Source organism: Heptranchias perlo, chromosome 3 (genome assembly GCF_035084215.1).
Source record: "Heptranchias perlo isolate sHepPer1 chromosome 3, sHepPer1.hap1, whole genome shotgun sequence".
In the NCBI taxonomy this organism is placed as follows: domain Eukaryota; kingdom Metazoa; phylum Chordata; class Chondrichthyes; order Hexanchiformes; family Hexanchidae; genus Heptranchias; species Heptranchias perlo.
The window spans coordinates 7,512,237-7,529,218 of NC_090327.1; the positions used below are offsets into that span (position 1 = coordinate 7,512,237).

The following is a 16,982-nucleotide window of genomic DNA, read 5'->3' on the forward strand; positions in this document are numbered from 1 at the left end:
CAACTCTCCGATCGTAACCCAACTGCATTTTAAACCGTGTCGAGCAAATAAATCTAAATATTATTTTTGAAATAATATATTCTGGATTTCTTAGCTATGCCGTTTTATATTTTGAAAATTCTGAAGTCCCTCCTCTTAACTTTTCATCTAAACTGCAGAGTTTCTGCTTCTTCATAACTCATCCCCTTCCTGCTTGGGAATATTTTTGCAGCTCATCTCTTGTAGCCTTTCCGATGGCTGTACATCTTTTGTGCAGTGATGACAGGAACTGAACACAGAATTACAGACTGCATTGTAAATAACCTTTGTGGACTGTTCTACTATTCTGCCTAAATATCTCTGTCTTCAAATACCTATTTAATTATTCACCTTATTGTGACTAAGGAGTTCACTATTACCCATTCCTTTTATGGTTCTCCTTGTTGTAATTCATTTCCATTCATTGTGCATATTTATACATTTTTTTTATTCGTTCACGGGATGTGGGCGTCGCTGGCGAGGCCGGCATTTATTGCCCATCCCTAATTGCCCTTAAGAAGGTGGTGGTGAGCCGCCTTCTTGAACCTCTGCAGTCCGTGTGGTGAAGGTTCTCCCACAGTGCTGTTAGGAAGGGAGTTCCAGGATTTTGACCCAGCGACGATGAAGGAACACCGATATATTTCCAAGTTGGGATGGTGTGTCACTTGGAGGGGAACGTGCAGATGGTGTTGTTGCCATGTGCCTGCTGCCCTTGTCTTTCTAGGTGGTAGAGGTCGCGGGTTTGGGAGGTGCTGTCGAAGAAGCCTTGGCGAGTTGCTGCAGTGCATCCTGTGGATGGTACACACTGCAGCCACTGTGCGCCGGTGGTGAAGGGAGTGAATGTTTAGGGTGGTGGATGGGGTGCCAATCAAGCGGCCTGCTTTGTCCTGGATGGTGTTGAGCTTCTTGAGTGTTGTTGGAGCTGCACTCATCCAGGCAAGTGGAGAGTATTCCATCACACTCCTGACTTGTGCCTTTTAGATGGTAAAAAGGCTTTGGGGAGTCAGGAGGTGAGTCACTCGCTGCAGAATACCCAGCCTCTGACCTGCTCTTGTAGCCACAGTATTTATATGGCTGGTCCAGTTAAGTTTCTGGTCAATGGTGACCCCCAGGATGTTGATGGTGGTTGGATTTGGCGATGGTAATGCTGTTGAATGTCAAGGGGAGGTGGTTAGACACTCTCTTGTTGGAGATGGTCATTGCCTGGCACTTGTCTGGCGTGAATGTTACTTGCCACTTATCAGCCCAAGCCTGGATGTTGTCCAGGTCTTGCTGCATGCGGGCTCAGACTGCTTCATTATTTGAGGGGTTGTGAATGGAACTGAACACTGTGCAGTCATCAGCGAACATCCCCATTTCTGACCTTATGATGGAGGGAAGGTCATTGATGAAGCAGCTGAAGATGGTTGGGCCTAGGACACTGCCCTGAGGAACTCCTGCAGCAATGTCCTGGGGCTAAGATGATTGGCCTCCAACAACCACGACCATCTTCCTTTGTGCTAGGTATGACTCCAGCCACTGGAGAGTTTTCCCCCTGATTCCCATTGACTTCAATTTTACTAGGGCTCCTTGGTGCCACACTCGGTCAAATGCTGCCTTGATGTCAAGGGCAGTCACTCTCACCTCACCTCTGGAATTCAGCTCCTTTGTCCATGTTTGGACCAAGGCTGTAATGAGGTCTGGAGCCGAGTGGTCCTGGCGGAACCCAAACTGAGCATCGGTGAGCAGGTTATTGGTGAGTAAATGCTGCTTGATAGCAATGTCGACGACACCTTCCATCACTTTGCTGATGATTGAGAGTAGACTGATGGGGTGGTAATTGGCCGGATTGGATTTGTCCTGCTTTTTGTGGACAGGACATACCTGGGCAATTTTCCACATTGTCAGGTAGATGCCAGTGTTGTAGCTGTACTGGAACAGCTTGGCTAGAGACGCAGCTAGTTCTGGAGCACTAGTCTTCAGCACTACAGCCGGGATGTTGTCGGGGCCCATAGCCTTTGCTGTATCCAGTGCACTCAGCCGTTTCTTGATATCATGTGGAGTGAATCGAATTGGCTGAAGACTGGCTTCTGTGATGGCGGGGATATCAGGAGGAGGCCGAGATGGATCATCCACTCAGCACTTCTGGCTGAAGATGGTTGCAAATGCTTTAGCCTTGTCTTTTGCACTCACGTGCTGGACTCCGCCATCATTGAGGATTGGGATGTTTACAGAGCTGCCTCCTCCCGTTAGTTGTTTAATTGTCCACCACCATTCACGACTGGATGTGGCAGGACTGCAGAGCTTTTATCTGATCCGTTGGTCATGGAATCGCTTAGCTCTGTCTATAGCATGTTGCTTCTGCTGTTTAGCATGCACGTAGTCCTGAGTTGTAGCTTCACCAGGTTGGCACCTCATTTTTCGGTACGCCTGGTGCTGCTCCTAGCATGCTCTTCTATACTCCTCATTGAACCAGGGTTAATCCCCTTGCTTGTTGGTAATGGTAGAGTGAGGAATATACCGGGCCATGAGGTTACAGATTGTGCTGGAATACAGTTCTGCTGCTGCTGATGGCCCACAGCGCATCATGGATGCCCAGTTTTGAGCTGGTAGATCTGTTATGGATCTATGCCATTTAGCACGGTGGTAGTGCCACACAACACGTTTGATGGTGTCCTCAGTGTGAAGACGGGACTTCGTCTCCACGAGGACTGTGCAGTGGTCACTCCTACCAATACTGTCACGGACAGATGCATTTGCGACAGGTAGATTGGTGAGGACGAGGTCAAGTAAGTTTTTCCCTCCTGTTGGTTCGCTCACCACCTGCCGCAGGCCCAGTTGTAATTCAGTTCCATTCATTGTGTATATTCACAATGTACATTTTGACCCCTGTACAATACTTTATTCATTTGCATTTGCAAAATTTTCACCGCTGCATTGATTCTTGAATTTAACATCAGGAAATTTTGCTGGCCACCTTACAATTGCTTTCAGTATGTGAGCAATTTCTGTAGTCCAGACACAAAGTTTAATTTGGAGCTTAGCTAAAAGCTTCCTGAAAATCCAACCAGACGAAATCGTAGGGAATTCCACCATCCACTTTATCTTACCCCTCCCAAAAGAAGTCAATTTATGAAGCAGGATTTTTACCTTTTTAAATCTATCCTTAAATGTATTTCAGATTTTTTTCAACTTAAAAATATTTCCCTTTAAACAACTTAAAATATCCTTTATCTGACTTAGCATTTTGACTCCTTTCTTACCCAGTATGTAAAAAGCCCAGCAAAAGAGGAATCACTGCTGGATCTAGTAATGGGGAATGAACCGGAACAGATAAGTGTAGGGGAACATCTAGGCAATAGCGATCATAACATAATAAGGATTAAAATAATGATTGATAAAGGTGTAAGTAAGACAAAGACCAAAGTAATAGATTGGAAAAAAGCTAATTCTGAGGGGATGAGAATGGAACTAGGGAAGGTAAACTGGGAAAAAAATGTTGACAGACAAAGAAATAGAACAGCAGTGGGAAATATTTAAAACGGTGATCGAGAGAGGTCAGGAGAAATATATTCCACTAAAAAATAAGAACAAACTAGCCAATAATGAAACACCGAGGAATAATAAGGGGATAAGAGTAAAATTGAAACTAAAGAAAAAGGCACACACTAAGAACACAGATGACAAAAGGGGATACGAAAAGGTCAGGAAAGATGTAAAAAAAAATTAGGAAAGCAAAGAGGAAGTACAAAATCAAATTATCAAGGAATATAAAAATAAATAATAAAGTAACCTACAGACCCATAAAATCAGGATGGGGATAGGACCACTAAGGGATGCACATGATAAACTCACGGGTAAAGGCAGTGAAATGGCAGAAATATTTGCCTCAATATTTACCAGAGGGACTAACAAAATGGTCATGATGTTAGAAGAAGAGATCAAAAGACATTTAAGATAGAAAGGTGGGGTGGGGGGGGGGAGATAATTGATAAACTGATGGAACGTAAGAGAGGATAAAACCCCTGATCTGGATGGATTGCTTCCGCACATATTAAAAGAAGTTAGGGAAGAGATAGCAGAATCATCCATCCATCTATCTATCTATCTATCTATCATCTATGTATCAACTATCTATCTATCAACTATCTATCTATCAACTATCTATCTATCAACTATCTATCTATGCATTAGAAAAGGGAATAGTGCCAGAAGACTGGCGGACAGTTAATGTGATTCCTATATGTAAAAATGGAGATAGAACAAGTCCAGGGAACTAGAGACCAGTTAGCCTAACATCGGTGGAGGGAAAGATAATGGAATCGTTACTCAAGGATGTAATAGCAAAACATCTAGAAACCGAAAATATAATAAAGAATAGTCAGCACGGATTTCAGAAGGGAAGGTCATGCCTGACCAACCTTATTGAATTTCAATATAGGTAAGTGTGAGGTGGTGCATTTTGGTAGGAAGAATAAGGAGGCCCCATATTGCTTGGTTAATAAGAGTCTAAATGGGGCAGAGGGATCTGGGGGTACAGATACACAAATCACTAAAAGTAGTGACACATGTTAATAAGCCCATAAAAAGAGCAAACCAAGCACTGGGGTTCTTTTCTAGAGGGATAGAATTGAAAAGCAGAGAATTTATGTTAAACTTGTATAGAACCTTTGTTAGACCGCACTTGGAGTACTGTGCACAGTTCTGGTCTCCGTATTATAAAGAGGATATAGAGGCACTGGAGAAGGTGCAGAAAAGATTCACAAGGATGATACCAGAACTAAGAAGATATACTTATCAGGAAAGGCTAAACAAGATGGGGCTCTTCTCCAGAAGTGAAAAGTCTGAGGGGTGATCTGATCAAGGTCTTTAAGATAATGAAGGGGTTTGATAGGGTAGATGTAGAGAAATTGTTTCCACTTGCGGGGAGACCAGAACTAGGGGCCATAAATATAAGATAGTCACTAATAAATCCAATAAGGATTTCAGGAGAAACTTCTTTACCCAGAGAGTGGTTAGAATGTGGAACTCGCTACCACAAGGAGTAGCTGAGGCGAATAGCGTAAATGCGTTTAAGGGAAAATTAGATAAGCATATGAAGGAGAAAGGAATAGAAGGATATGCTTATAGGGTGAGATGAGTTAGGGAGGAAGGAGGTTCGTGTGGAGCATAAAGGCCGGCATAGACCAGTTGGATCGAATGGCCTTTTTCTGCGCTGTTGTCTCGATGTAAAAAGTTTTTGTGTGGGGGGGGGATTAGTGTGACTCCTGTGCCTTTGTCAACATTTGACACATCTGTTTCCCTCCTCTCTGCAGGAACTGGATTTTGAGGAATCATCAGCTATGGATCTGCTCGTTAGAGTGTCCAATAAAGCAGCATATCACTCCTCTGTTCGTACTGGAGGAGGAGGAGGAGGAGGAGGAGGAGGAGGTGGTGGGAAACCAATTAGAATAAAAGTCAATGTGAAAGATAAGAAAGAAGGTTTCTCATTTAAGCCAAAAGTAAAGCGAGTCTCTGTTACTGAAGATAAGAGAAAAGTCACAATTGGTCAAACACTTGGAAAATATCCAGCAATCAGTATCGATACAGGAAAAGAAAGTGAAAGAACCAGGTAAAGGAGTATGAGGCGTGTGTGGAGTATGAGCATGGTGTGCATGTGGAGTATGAAGTGTGCTGTGTGTGCGTGGTATGTGTGCATGTCGAGTATGAAGTGCGGTGTGTATATGGGGGTGTGTACGTGTGGAGTATGCGGTGTGGGTATGGGGGAGGGGTGAGCGTGTGGAGTATGAGGTGTGCGTGTGTGCGTGTGTGCGCATGTGCGTGTGTGCGCGTGTGCGGTGTGCGTGTGTGCGGTGTGCGCGTGTGAGGTGTGCGTGGGGTGCGTGCGTGGGGGTGGTATGCATGTGGAGTATAAAGTGCATGGTGTGCGCGTGTGCGTTGTGTGTGTGTTTACAAAAGCTAATGCCGCCTTTTATTTTTTCGAACAGATACGCAAAGAATTCAGATCCAGAAAACTACTTCAATGTTAACTCTGAAACTGGAGAGATCACCCTTGCCAATGTGCCTGATCGAGAGTCTGAGCATGTGGTCGATGGAAAATATACAGCAACAGTATTGGCCATAGATAATGACGGTGAGTAGATAGTGAAGTATTAGTTTGAATAAAGTCTCGAACTTTACGGAGAGATTGTGAAATCACTGATAAGATGTAGAGGATGATTTTTGTCTCTAATGCACCTCATTAATAGGCGCATATGAGGCATAACGGAGTGAACGATTGGGGAGGGGGGGCAAATCCGTAACACTAGCTCTCAGCCCATTGTGCATTGCAGCACATCTGGCATTCAATAAACCAGGGACAAGAAGTCTGGGAGATATCATTTTGATATGCACCTGATTTCCAGCGTGCATTAGGCCCAGTGCTCATCACACTCACATATAATGATCACTCAGGGTTGCTAGGTGAAGTGTGTATATTCACGTTTAAATTGCTTAATAAGATTCGGGAACAACTTTCAGGCCATTTGTCCTTTTTCCAGATTTCCATAGTATGTCACAACAGAGAAACAGGCCATTCGGCCCATCATGTTTTTTCCCTATACGAGCCACCTAGTCTGATCCCACTTTCCCGATTACTCCCCATTTTGGGCTTTGGACGCAAGAAAGATAGATCAGAGTATTTTCTAAATGGTGAGAAGCGAGGAACTGCGGAGGAGCAGAGAGATTTAGGGGACCATGTACAGAAATCACTAAAAGCTAGCGGACACGTAGAAAAAATAATTAAAAAGGCTAATGCAATGTTAGCCTTTATATCAAAGGGGGCTGGAACACAAAGGGATGGCAGTTATGTTACAGTTACATAAAGCTTTGGTTAGACCCCATTTAATGTACTGTGTTCAGTTCTGGGCACCGTACCTCGGGAAGGATATACTGGCCTTGGAGCGGGTGCACCAGAATGATACCGGGGCTAAAAGGGTTAAATTATGAGGCCAGGTTGCATAGACTAGGCTTGCATTCCCTCCAGTATAGAAGGTTAAGGGGTGATCTCATGAGGTGTTTAAGGTGATTAAGGAGTTGATAGTGTAGATAGAGAGAAACTATTTCCTCTGGTGGGGGGTGGGGGAGTGTCCAGTACAAGGGGGGGCATAACCTTAAAATTAGAGCTAGGCCATTCCAGGCCTTCTCCTGTCCCTATGTTCCTACTTAACTCTATTTTCAAAGAATTAATAGCAGAAGATTCCACGTTCTGGCTACCCACTCTGTGTAAAGAATGTTTTTTTTTTCCAAACCACAAATTCTTTTTGTGGTTTCTTTCAAACGCGGCCCTCTTCCCCAACCACAGAGCACTGTTTCCTTTTGGGGTTTTTTTTTTTGGGGTTGCTGCTTTCAGAAGGTTTCGAGCCAAATGATCTGCTGCCTTTTCTTCCTACAGCTCCAATAGTGGCGCACTGGGTTTCCCAAAGGGGGCGCCCCAATAGCTTTCTGGAGGAGGAAAAAGAGGATTAATGAAGGATGATAGGGAGAGAGAAAAAAAAATTGGATAGGGCCTATTATTGGGCGGGGGTAGCGTGACCCGCTATTGCCCCGCGCCCAATGGCCCCTACGCAGGCAGGAAGAGACTTTCGTCAGGCCTGAGGACTTACCTTGAAGCAACGTTCCGAATCAGCGGTCACAGGAGAATTCAATACAATTCACACTTTCCACCAGCAGGGGGAGCCCCAATCTCTTAAAGGCGGGCTGTCTCTTAAAAATCTCTTAAAGGTAGCCGGTACTTGTTGTTTGCTGAAAATAACAGTCTGCTGTCTGCATGGAGTCTGAACGGAGATCAGACATCGCACATGCAAAACACAGATGCAGCTCCCGTCCCTGTGTTTACAAACTGATGAGTTATGTTAAAACATTGAATAAAGGTTACACACCACTAAATCTCACATCCTCCAATCTGCATGCCAGATCTCACCAATCTGCCGATCCGAGTTTCTACCAGGCCTGCGAGAGAGCGTGCACCAAGGTTCTCTGCTGATGCACTAGAGGCCATGGTGCAAGAGATGGACAGAAGGAAGGACATCTTATATCCGCAGTGGGGGGAGGGGGGAAGCGGGGGCAAGAGGCCCTCCAGACGTACACTGATTGTATCCATTTTCTCCCTACTTTACATGCTTCCGGCGTTCGTTATCTGCGCCTGCACTAACTCCTATACCAAGATGGCATCCGGTCGACATCACACTGGAAACTTGCGTGCGCAGCCATGACGCCATCTTGGATGTTGGAGAGGCCGTGTAGCGCCGAAACAACGGCCTCCACATGGCCCAATTTAACACCCAGATTATTATAGTAGGTGCTGCACAGGAGGAGGCCATTCAGCCCATTGTACCTGTGCAGGCTCTTTGAAGAAGCTATCCAATTAAACCTCCCCCTGTGCTCTTTCCCCAAAGCTTTGTAAATGTTTTTCCCTTCATGTGTTTATCCAATTCCCTTTTGAGAGTTACTATTGAATCTGCTTCCACCACCTTTGCAAATGTAAGGAGTCTTACAACACCAGGATATAGTCCAACAGCAAATAAAGCTGTTGGACTATAACCTGGTGTTGTAAGACTCCTTACATTTGTCCACCCCAGTCCATCACTGGCATCTCCACATCATGACCACCCTTGCAGGCAGTGCATTCCAGATCATAACAACTCTCTGCGTAAAAAAATGATTCTTCATCTCCCCTCTGGCTCTTTTGCCAATCACCTTAAATCTGTCCCCTCTGGTTACTGACCCTTCTGCCACTGGAAACAGTTCCTCCTTATTTACTCTATCAAAACCCTTCATGATTTTGAATACCTAAGCATCTGATGATCCAGTACCTGAGGTCTGTGCACTGTTAACCTCCCTCCCACTAACTGATAGATTCCACAGTTACTGCTAAACTGTACCATTTTGGGTTTTGCTTTGCCGTTGCCGACTGCCTTGCTAGTGGTCTGTGTTGGATTTGCCGAGGAGCTGCCATTTACCATTTCAAGTCATTTTTCTGGACTTACAATTGCAAAAAAAAAATGATCCACACCGAGGCCTGCCCTGTATTATCTGTTTCTTTTAATGCATTTTTATGGTAAAGTATAGGTCACATTGCCGATTGCAACTTCTTAAACGTGCCGTGCCTGATGTGCATGAATGATGTTTAAATGAGTTGAAACTTTACAATTTAAGAACTCAGCAAAGAAATATACTGATGTGCGTTTGGCCTTTCCTTGGGCCCCGATCATTTAGGCTGATTTTAATGCCCACTTAACGCCCATTTTAAATTCGGGTATTTGCTAGTGAGATTGGGAGGATACTTGGGATGTAACTTGACATCGGCAAAATGTGCGCAGTTTCGAGTGCAAGTTCCGGGTCGCACGCAAGAAGGAAACTCCAAGCCATAGGAAAGTAGGAGCAGGAGGAGGCCATTCAGCCCCTCGAGCCTGTTCCGCTATTCAATTAGATCATGGCTGATCTGTATCTTAACTCCAATTACCCGCCTTGGTTCCGTAGGCCTTAATACCCTTTGCCAAACAAAAATCTATCAATCTCAGCCTTGACATTTTCAATTGACCCCCCAGCCTCAACAGCTTTTTAGGGGGAGAGAGTTCCAGATTTCCACTCCCCTTTGTGTGAAGAAGTGCTTCCTGACATCACCCCTGAAAGGCCCAGCTCTAATTTTAAGGTTATGCCCCTTTTGTTCTGGACTCCCCACCAGAGGAAATAGTCCCTCTCCAACTTCCCTCTCAAACCCTTTAATCAGGCCACAACGAATCAGCAGTTGGGTGCAAGAAGTTATCCAATAAGCAGCTTGAATTTGTTGGTGACTTTTAAAAGTGTGAATTTTGCTTTACTTACGCTCATGTCTGTTTTGCCATTATAATATTTAAATTATCTCCTATTCGAGAAGGGGGTTTGTAGGTTGTAGAAACGTTAGTAACACTGCTTAATTTTTGTTTGAGATAAGGCAGAGAAGGGAATTTAGTAGCTTAGAAATTAGGTCATGATTAGTGCACAAATGTGTAACGCATTTGTAAGACATGCTATTTTAACATTCATTTATTTTAAATGAGTTAGTGCCTCTGCTGAAATAGCAGGCAAGGAATCTTATTCAACGCTTGATGGGGTGAATGGTCTCTGCTCCAGATGTTTTGAGTTCTCCAGATGTTTTTTTTGTGGAGAGATCAGTATTTCGGTTTTCTTGCTGTGGATATATTTGGTCAGCCTGTTCGTCCCATTATCAGCTGCTTTTGTCTCGCACCATAATCCCTTTTGTCATTTAATCACTCCTGCCCCCACCCCCTCCCCCCGCCACCTTTTCCCCCAGCTCTGTATTTGCTTAAAAGCTGTTCATCGACAGCATCTTCCCAGTTCTGATGAAAGGTCATCGACCTGAAACGTTAACCCTAGTTCTCTCTCCATAGATGCTGCCTGACCTGCTGAGCATTTTCTGTTTTATTTCAGATTTCCAGCATCTGCAGTATTTCGCTTTTGTTTTACTGGAAAATAATTGTGTTTTCCTTTTCTGCCTTGCAGGTCCTGTTCCCAAAACAGCCACTGGTACAATTGTTCTAAATGTAGACGATGACAATGACAATATTCCCATCATTAAGAATCTGCAGCCTTGCATGTGTGAGAAAGCAAAGTCTCTGACTGTCACTGCCTTTGATGCAGATTCCTATCCAAATGGTGCTCCTTATCATTATAAGCTTATTGATGAACCTGCCGGCATAACTGAGAGATGGAAGATTTTACATAAAGATGGTAAGAGAGGGTAGTGGGGTAACATTTTGGAGGGTGAATCTGATTTATATAGAATTACATAGAATAAACAGCACAGAAACAGGCAATTCAGCCCGACTGGTCCGTGCTGGAGTTTATGCTCCTCATGAGCCTCCTCCCTCCCAACTTCATCTCACTATATCAGCGTAACCTTCCGTTCCTTTCTCTCCCATGTGTTTATCTAGCTTCCCCTTAAATGCATCTATGCTATCTGCCTCAACGACTCCATGTGGTAGTGAGTTCCACATTCTGTGGTTTTATGAAAGAGAAATCGTGTTTGACAAATCTATTAGAGTTTTTTGAGGGTGTAACTAGCAGGGTAGATAAGGGGGAACCAGTGGATGTAGTATATTTGGATTTTCAAAAGGCATTCGATAAAGTGCCACACAAGAGGTTGTTACACAAGATTAGGGCTCACGGGATTGAGGGTAATATATTAGCATGGAGTGAGGATTGGTTAATGGACAGAAAACAGAAAGTAGGGATGAACAGGTCATTTTCAGATTGGCAGGTTGTAACTAGTGGGGAGCCACAAGGATCGGGGCTTGGGCCTCAGCTGTTTACAATCTATATTAATGTCTTAGATGAGGGGACTGAGTGTAATGTATCCAGGTTTGCTGACAATACAAAGCTAGGTGGGAAAGTAAGCTGTGAGGAGGACACAAAGAGGCTGCAAAGGGATATCGACAGATTAAGTGAGTGGGTGAGAAGGTGGCAGATGGAGTATAATCTGGGGAAATGTGAAATTATCCACTTTGGTAAGAAGAATAGAAAAGCAGAATATTTTTAAAGGTGAGAGACTAAGAAATATTGGTGGTCAGAGGGTGAATTGTATTTGGGTGTCCTTGTACATGAATCACAGAAAGTTAATATGCAGGTACTGCAAGCAATTAGGAAGGCAAATGGTATGTTAGCCTTTATTGCAAAGGGTTTGGAGTATAAGGGTAAGGAGGTCTTGCTGCTATTATATAGGGCTCTGGTGAGACCACACCTGAAGTACTGTGTACAGTTTTGGTCTCCTTACCTAAGGAAGGATATATTTGCCTTTGAGGGGGTGCAACAAAGGTTCATTAGATTGATTCCTGGGATGAGGGGGTTGTCCTTTGAGGAGAGATTGAGTAGAATGGGCCTTTACTCTCTGGAGTTTAGAAGAATGAGAGGTGATCTCATTGAAACATACAAGATTCTGAGGGGGCTTGACAGGGCAGAGGCTGAGAGGCTGTTTCCCCTGGCTGGAGAGTCTAGAACTACGGGTCATAGTCTCGAGATAAGGGGTCGGCCGTTTAGGACTGAGATGAGGAGGAATTTCTTCACTCAGAGGGTTGTGAATCTTTGGAATTCTCTACCCCAGAGGGCTGTGGATGCTGAGTCGTTGAGTATATTCAAGACTGAAATCGAAATATTTTTGGACTCTAGGGGAATCAACGGATACGGGGATTGGGTGGGAAAGTGGAGTTGAGGTAGAGGATCAGCCATGATCTTATTGAATGGCGGAGCAGGCTCGAGGGGCCAGATGGCCTACTCCTGCTCCTATTTCTTATGTTCTTAACCACTTTCCGGGTAAGGAAGTTTCTCCAGAATTCCCTATTGGATTTATTAGTGACTATCTTATATTTATGACCCCTAGTTTTAGACTTTTCCCCCACAGGTGGAAACATCTTCCTAACATCAACTCTATCAAACCCCTTCATAATTTAAAAAGACCTCCATCAGGTCACCCCTCAGCCGCCTTTTCTCAGGGGGTTAGCCTTTTTGTAAGCAGATTCTTTGTTAACAATGTGATGTTTGTTCGTTACAACTAATACTTTTTGGTGCCGTTTCCTTTCTCTTTGCAAAAAGATACCAGTATGGAACTTCAGCCATTAAGAGCCTTGTGGCCCGACACCTTCACCGTCCCGATAAAAGTTGAAGATAATCAAGGGTCCGGTAAAGTACAAAACGTCAAGGTAAACGTGATAGAATGTGCCGCCAATGAGCTGACCTGTTCCTCGGAAAAAGCGGCACGTTCTGGATCAGACGCAGTTGGCATCGGTGGCTCCGCGATCGGCCTCATGGTTCTCGGGGCTTTATTGCTACTACGTAAGTAAGAAGCAGTGTTACACATTACATAGAATTTACAGCACAGAAACAGGCCATTCGGCCCAACTGCTCTATGCCGGTGTTTATGCTCCTCCCACCCCTCTTCATCTCACCCTATCAGCATATCCTTCTATTCCTTTCTCCCTCGTGTTTATCTAGCTTCCCCTTAAATGCCTCTCTGCTAATCACCTCAACTACTTCTTGTGATAGTGAATTCCACATTCTAACCACTCTCTGGGTAAAGAAATTTCTCCTGAATTCCCTATTGGATTTATTACTGACTATCTTCTATTTATGACCCCTAGATTTGGACCTCCCCCCCCCACAACTGGAAACATCTTCTCTACATCTAACCTATCGAACCCCTTCATAATTTTAAAGACCTCTATCAGGTCACCCCTGAGTCTTTTTTTCTAGAGAAAAGAGCCCCAGTCTATTCAGTCTTTCCTGATGGTTATAACCTCTCAGTTCTCAACTGCTGCTTATGGTAGCAAGTTCCACATTCCAACAGTGTTAATGTTGTTATAGTTGACAATTACGTTAAAAGGAAACTATTACTGCTTAATAGAGGTGTTCAAAATTATGTGGGGTTTTAATAGAGTAATTGAGGAGAAACTGTTTCCTCTAGCAGGAGGGCCAATAACCAAAGGATGCAGATTTAAGATAATTGGCAAGAAAGCCGGGGGGGGGCGGGGAGATGAGGAGAAATTTATTTATGCAGCGACTTGTTGTGATCTGGAATGCACTGCCTGAAAGCAGATTCAATAACAACTTTCAAAAGAGAATTGGATAAATATTTGAAGGGGAAAAATTTGCAGGGCAATGGGGAAAGAGCAGGGGAATGGGACACAAAATTGGAGAGGACAAAGCCCCTGATCTGGATGGATTGCATCCGCACATGTTAAAAGAAGTTAGGGAAGAGATAGCAGAGGCACTGTTACATATATATAAAAAATCATTAGAAAAGGGAATAGTGCCAGAGGACTGGCGGACAGTTAATGCAATGCCTATATTTAAAAAGGGAGGTAGAACAAGTCCAGGGAACTATAGACCAATTAGCTTAATGTCAGCGGTAGGAAATATAATGGAATCCTTACTCAAAGATGTAATGGAAAAACATCTAGAAACCAAAAATATAATAAAGAATAGTCAGCACGGATTTCAAAGGGGAAGGTCATGCTTGACCAAGCTTATTGAATTCTTTGAAGAAGTAACAGAAAGGGTAAACAAGAGTAATGTAGTAGATTTAATATATTTGGATTTTAAAAAGGCCTTCGATAAGGTACCACATTGTAGACTCATGACTAATGTCAGAGCATGTGGAATCAGGAGGCAAGTAGCAGAATGGATAGCAAGCTGGGCTACAAAACAGAAAAACAGAGTACAGGTTAGAGGGAGTTATTCAGACTGGGAAAAGGTGGGAAGTGGTGTTCCACAGGGATCAGTGTTGGGACCACTGTTGTTCACCATTTGCACAAACAATTTGGACTCAGGAAGCGGAAGTACGATTTCAAAGTTTGCGGACGGCAAAAAATTGGGGGAGTATAGTAAATACTGAGGAGGGTTGTGACAAAATACGGGACGACATTAATAAACTTGCAGAATGGGCGTGTAATTGAAATTAATTTCAATATAGATAAGTGTGAGGTACTACATTTTTTGGTAGGAAGAATAAGGAGGCCCCATACTCCTTGGAAAATAAGTCTAAATGGGGTAAAGGAGCAGAGGGATCTGGGGGTACAGATACACAAATCACTGAAAGTAGTGACGCAGGTCAATAAGGCCATTAAAGAAAATGAAACCAAGCACTGGGTCTCATTTCTGGAGGGATAGAATTGAAAAGCGGGGAAGTTATGTTAAACTTGTCTAGAACCTTGGTTAGACCGCACTTGGAGTACTGTGAACAGTTCTGGTCTCCATATTATAAAAAGGATATAGAGGCACTGGAGAAGGTGCAAAAAAAGATTTACTAGGATGATACCAGAACTGAGAGGTTATACCCATCAGGAAAGATTGAACGGGCTGGCCTCTTTTCTCTGAAAAAGAGAAGACTGAGGGGTGACCTGATAGAGGGTCTTCTAAGATTATGAAAGGGTTTGATCGGGTAGACGTAGAGAAGATGTTTCCATTTGCGGGGGAGACCAGAACTAGGGGGCCATAAATATAAGATAGTCACTAATAAATCCAATAGGGAATTTGGGAGAAATTTCTTTACCCAGAGAGTGATTAGAACATGTAACTCGTTACCACAAGGAGCAGCTGAGGCGACTAGCATAGATGAATTTAGGGGAAAGCTAGATAAGCACATGAGGGAGAAAGGAATAGAAGGATATGTTGATGGGGTTTTTTTTATTCGTTCATGGGATGTGGGCGTTGCTGGCGAGGCCGGCATTTATTGCCCATCCCTAATTGCCCTTGAGAATGAAGGATGGGAGGAGGCTCATGTGGTGCATAAACACCGGCATGGACCTGTTGGGCCGAATGGCCTGTTTCTGTGCTGTACATTCTTTGTAATCTTTGTAAGTCTTTGTAATTGGATAGCTTTTTCAAAGAGCCGGCACAGGCATGATGGGCCAAATGGCCTCCTCATGTGCTGTATGATTCTATGTACACTGTGGGCAGAGACCCAGTATTACTGATCTCCACCCCCCGCCCCCCGCACACCACATTTCTACTCGTACCGTAAAATTATGGGATATTACAGCAATCAAAATTGGGGCCATTACTTTTTATTTCCCCCTCCCACCCCCCTCCAAACAACAAGAATTTTGTAGCAACTTTTTGGAATTGCATTTTTAACCTAATCAAATTGTTCATCCATAGTTGCTCCTCTCCTGCTGCTGTTCTGTAAATGTGGAGATCATATATGGTCAGGAAGCTTCCAACAGATTCCCATACATCCTCAAGGACACCTGGAAACGAACAACATTGAAGGTGGAGGCGAGGCAGACACGGTCTGTATTCGACAACAATGTTTTATGTTTATATCGTTCAGGATTGTCGTCAGTCCAACTAATTACTTTCTTCTATAAAACTCTGGTAAATAAAATGTTTAAAGAGAAACGAAAGGGGAAGGTGTGTTTAGGGCGAGTCATTTTTTGTACTGTTTGTGATTTTTGTTTAAAATCTAGGGGTGGAAATCCCTCTTGGGCGATACGGGAGGTATGGAGCCAGCGGTCTGTTATACGCCCAGCCGAGTACTCGGTTCCCATTGCCTTCTGATGGATCTGAATACCGGCCGGGCCGTATAAAAGTCCATCCCGATTCGATCCCACCCGTTCTGCGCTACCGCCCAAACACGAATTTCTAGCCCCTTGGGCACCGATTCGGGCCTCTGCTGCAGTAACGTCACTGGCTTGGGGGGAGGTGTGCCAGAGAGCGGCTGTGGGCCGTGACTTAGGGTTGATCACAGTCAGGTGGCTCTGCACCGGCTTCAGGCGAGTCTGAAAGCACAGCCCCGATTGCAGTCAATGGATCTGATTGAAGGCACGTGCGTGACTTCACCATTTCTAACGCCACCAGGAGCAGCAGGGAGACGAGCTTTGGTCGAATCCCTTGGTATGAGTTATGACAATTTTTTCATAGAATCATGGAAATTTACAGCACAGTAGGAGGCCATTCGGCCCATTGTGCCTGTGCCGGCCATGAAAGAGCTATCCAGCCGAATCCCACTTTCCAGCTCTTGATCCGTAGCCTTGTATGTTACGGCACTTCAAGGGCGCATCCAAGTACTTTTTAAATGCGATGAGGGTTTCTGCCTCTACCACCCTTTCAGGCAGTGAGTTCCAGACCCCCACCACCCTCTGGGTGAAAAAAATTCTCCTCAGCTCCCGTCTAATCCTTCTACCAGTTACTTAAAAAAAATCAACCAAAATTTTAAGCTATATATTCCATCCCAATATAAAGTGGAACAGTGATCTGAATGTAATCTAGATTCCTGATTAACAAGGGAGTCAAAGGTTATAGCAGGTAGACGGGAAAGTAGGGTTGAGGTCACAATCAGATCAGCCATGATCTTATCCAATGGCAGAGCAGGCTTGAGGGGCCGAATGGCCTACTCCCGCTCTTAATTCGTACGTCCGTATGTGTACTCCTTCAAACTTTCATCCCCTTTAACA

The 16,982-nt window shown here is 44.1% G+C and overlaps 1 protein-coding gene across 2 annotated transcripts in view; it reads left to right on the top strand.

Annotated features, from left to right (window-relative positions):
• The window catches only part of LOC137309960 (desmoglein-2-like), a 68,844-nt gene that overhangs the window by 40,524 nt on the left and 11,338 nt on the right, over positions 1-16,982 (top strand). For both annotated transcript variants that reach the window (XM_067977956.1, XM_067977963.1), the window contains exons 10-14: positions 5,313-5,608; positions 5,985-6,130; positions 10,540-10,767; positions 12,625-12,864; positions 15,688-15,818. In XM_067977956.1, coding sequence (XP_067834057.1) covers positions 5,313-5,608; positions 5,985-6,130; positions 10,540-10,767; positions 12,625-12,864; positions 15,688-15,818 — 1,041 coding nt within the window. The remainder of the gene's footprint in view (positions 1-5,312; positions 5,609-5,984; positions 6,131-10,539; positions 10,768-12,624; positions 12,865-15,687; positions 15,819-16,982) is intronic.